We start from the raw sequence: 2,581 nt of genomic DNA, 5'->3' as shown, positions 1-2,581 counted from the left end.
CCACCCTTGTAACCTGTCTAGGTCTGATTGTAGCCTGTTGCATCCTTCCAGTGTGCCCACATCCCCCCACATCTTAGTGTCATCAGCAAATTTGATCAGGGTGCTTTTCACCCCCTCGTCCAAATCGCTGATGAAGATGTTGAACAGTGCAGGCCCGAGGACTGAGCCCTGCGGAACCCCACTGCCCACGTCCTTCCAGGCTGAGAAGGACCCATCCACGACCACCCTCTGGATGCGGCCCTCCAGCCAGTTGGCGACTCATCTGACTGTGTAGGTGTTGACACCACAGTTCCCCCAGTTTCTTAATGAGAACGGGGTGAGAGACAGTGTCGAAAGCCTTCCAGAAGTCCAGGAAAACTATATCCACTGCTACCCCTATACTGCAAGAGATTCCTGATACATTCAAAGACATGATATTTGGAGGGTAATCAGCATTCAAAAACATGATATTTGGAGGGTAATCAGCATGCAAAGCAAGATAAGGCATTTCTTCCTCATACCTGAAGCACTTCCTCGCCCTCTCTCATCTTCAGGAGATTAACTATGGCTTGGTCGCTGTAGGCCCTCACACTGGTGTTTTTGTCCTTTGTATTGTCCAGAAGTGCTTTGAGAATCGGTTTAATTGTCTGAGGATCCAGTGAGGGCATGTGCTTTTTATTTGCCCACCAGATCATCTTTTCTGCAACTAATTTGATGTCACTTGACGGGTTCTGGAGACACTGCAAGAGACAGAGGACCTTAATTTCCAGTACATCAAAAGACAACTTTTCAAAGTCCGAACTGATTTTTTTTTTTTTTTTTTGAAGGTCGAGCATCTATGAAACTAATGCACATATGCAAGTGTTCACAGAGCTGCATTTGTTTCTTATTCTCACCACAGTACATTTCTATGTTTCCATAAACTTAACCAAACTGCTACCTGAGAGCAACTCAGGATTCTAACTCAAGAGCAATACCTTTCAAAAAGAAGCTTTGCAGACTGCGGTTGTCTACAGGTCACATGGTTTCCTTCAGTTAATTCAGGAAATGACAGTGACCACCAGCCCAGCGACACTTCAGTTCCAGCATTTTCAGTAAAATGCACACACGTTAAGAGCCTGAATCATGCTGAAACCTGGCACATAAGGGCAGTGTCTGTGAGATGCTTTTACCTGTTTATAATGGGATTTTGTCACCTTTTGTTGTGAACTTGAATTTGACCCTTTTTCTCTTTTTAATCTTTAAAGTAAAATGGTTAACATTTTAAAGTAATTTTGTATTGTAATACTTCTATCACCACATTCATGTGTATTAAGACCACATTTCATCCCATCTTGTCAAAATGAACTGTGTCATGCAGGTTAATGTAAAACCTACAAAAGTTCAAAGCCTGGAACTTAGATATGCTTTCACATACCAGGTCCACTTTATGACACTGGTGTGTGCATCAAGTCAGTTCATGACCTAATTCAAAAGGAAAAATATTACATCCTGAAAATAAAGATAAATTAAGGCAAAGGTTACAAAGGAAAAAAACAGTGTGTGTTTTTTTTCTTTTTTTTATGCTGCACAAAGAGATGCTGAGGTTTTTGCATTAGAAATTTAGCTGTTGTCTACTCTATATGTTTTCAAACCGTCTGTCAAAGACACTGAAACCAGAGCAACTCAGAGGAAAAGGACTGTTTACTCAGTTGTCTTCACACTCTGCTTTTTTTAGTTGTTTTGTTAATATTTCTTTAACTTCAGTGGCTCTCTTTCTCCACAGCATTATGTTTGTCAGTACCAGCCATTTCAATAAGAAAAAGGTGAGAGCTGATCACCCAACTTGTGCTGCAGCCAGAGTTGCCCTTCTGGATATTTCTATTATAAAAAAGTGGAAAAAAAACAAAAGCCAAAGCCCACATCTTCATATCTCTTTCATACAACCTGAAGAAGCAGAAATTGACAAAAATCTTGATTTTGTTTCTTTTTATTTAATCCTATTACAGTCACCTGCTGCTTGTAAGTTTCTGCATCCATGAAAAACAATGCTGAAATTCTACCTTTGGTCTTCCTACTGTATGGCTTAGCACAACATCAGGGATATTATATATCTACTATCCGCAATAAGGACAGCATAACCAGGTTGGCTAGAATTTGAGCATAAAACCTTGCTCTGTTCTTCACCATGGTGTTTAGCATCTGAATGTGCATGCTTATAAAAACTATAAATGTTGAAAAACATTTTGTTTGTACTTTGCTGCAGAAAAATCTAGATACTTTAGTATAAGGTTTATAGTTTCACAAAATAGTACGTCTAAAGTTACAACTTTCACTCCATGTTACAACTAGTGCTGAGATTCCATTAAGAAAGCCCTTCCCACATTGTAGCAGACCCAAACGTGGGTCACTTCCATTGCTTAAACATCCCCAAGAAAGAGTTTGGGTGGCACAAACCTGAAAAACAGGCATTCCTAGACTTCACAGATTTCATAGACATCAGGGCTGGAAGGGACCTCGGAAGATCATTGAGTCCAGCCCCCCACCCAAAGGGCAGGAAGTCAGCTGGGGTCATAGGATCCCAGCAAGATAAACATCCAATTGACTCCTGAAGGTGTTCAAT

At 40.6% G+C, this 2,581-nt stretch overlaps 1 protein-coding gene across 2 annotated transcripts in view; it reads right to left on the bottom strand.

Moving 5' to 3' along the window:
* The window catches only part of GCN1 (GCN1, eIF2 alpha kinase activator homolog), a 69,735-nt gene that overhangs the window by 3,071 nt on the left and 64,083 nt on the right, over window positions 1-2,581 (bottom strand). Inside the window, exon 57 of one of the 2 annotated variants that reach the window (XM_019539233.1) lies at window positions 501-719. In XM_019539233.1, coding sequence (XP_019394778.1) covers window positions 501-719 — 219 coding nt within the window. The other variant, XM_019539234.1, reaches the window with a different exon arrangement.

This window comes from Crocodylus porosus, unplaced genomic scaffold (assembly GCF_001723895.1).
Source record: "Crocodylus porosus isolate Cpor-Errol unplaced genomic scaffold, CroPor_comp1, whole genome shotgun sequence".
In the NCBI taxonomy this organism is placed as follows: domain Eukaryota; kingdom Metazoa; phylum Chordata; order Crocodylia; family Crocodylidae; genus Crocodylus; species Crocodylus porosus.
This window is presented reverse-complemented; position numbering and strand designations above follow the sequence as displayed.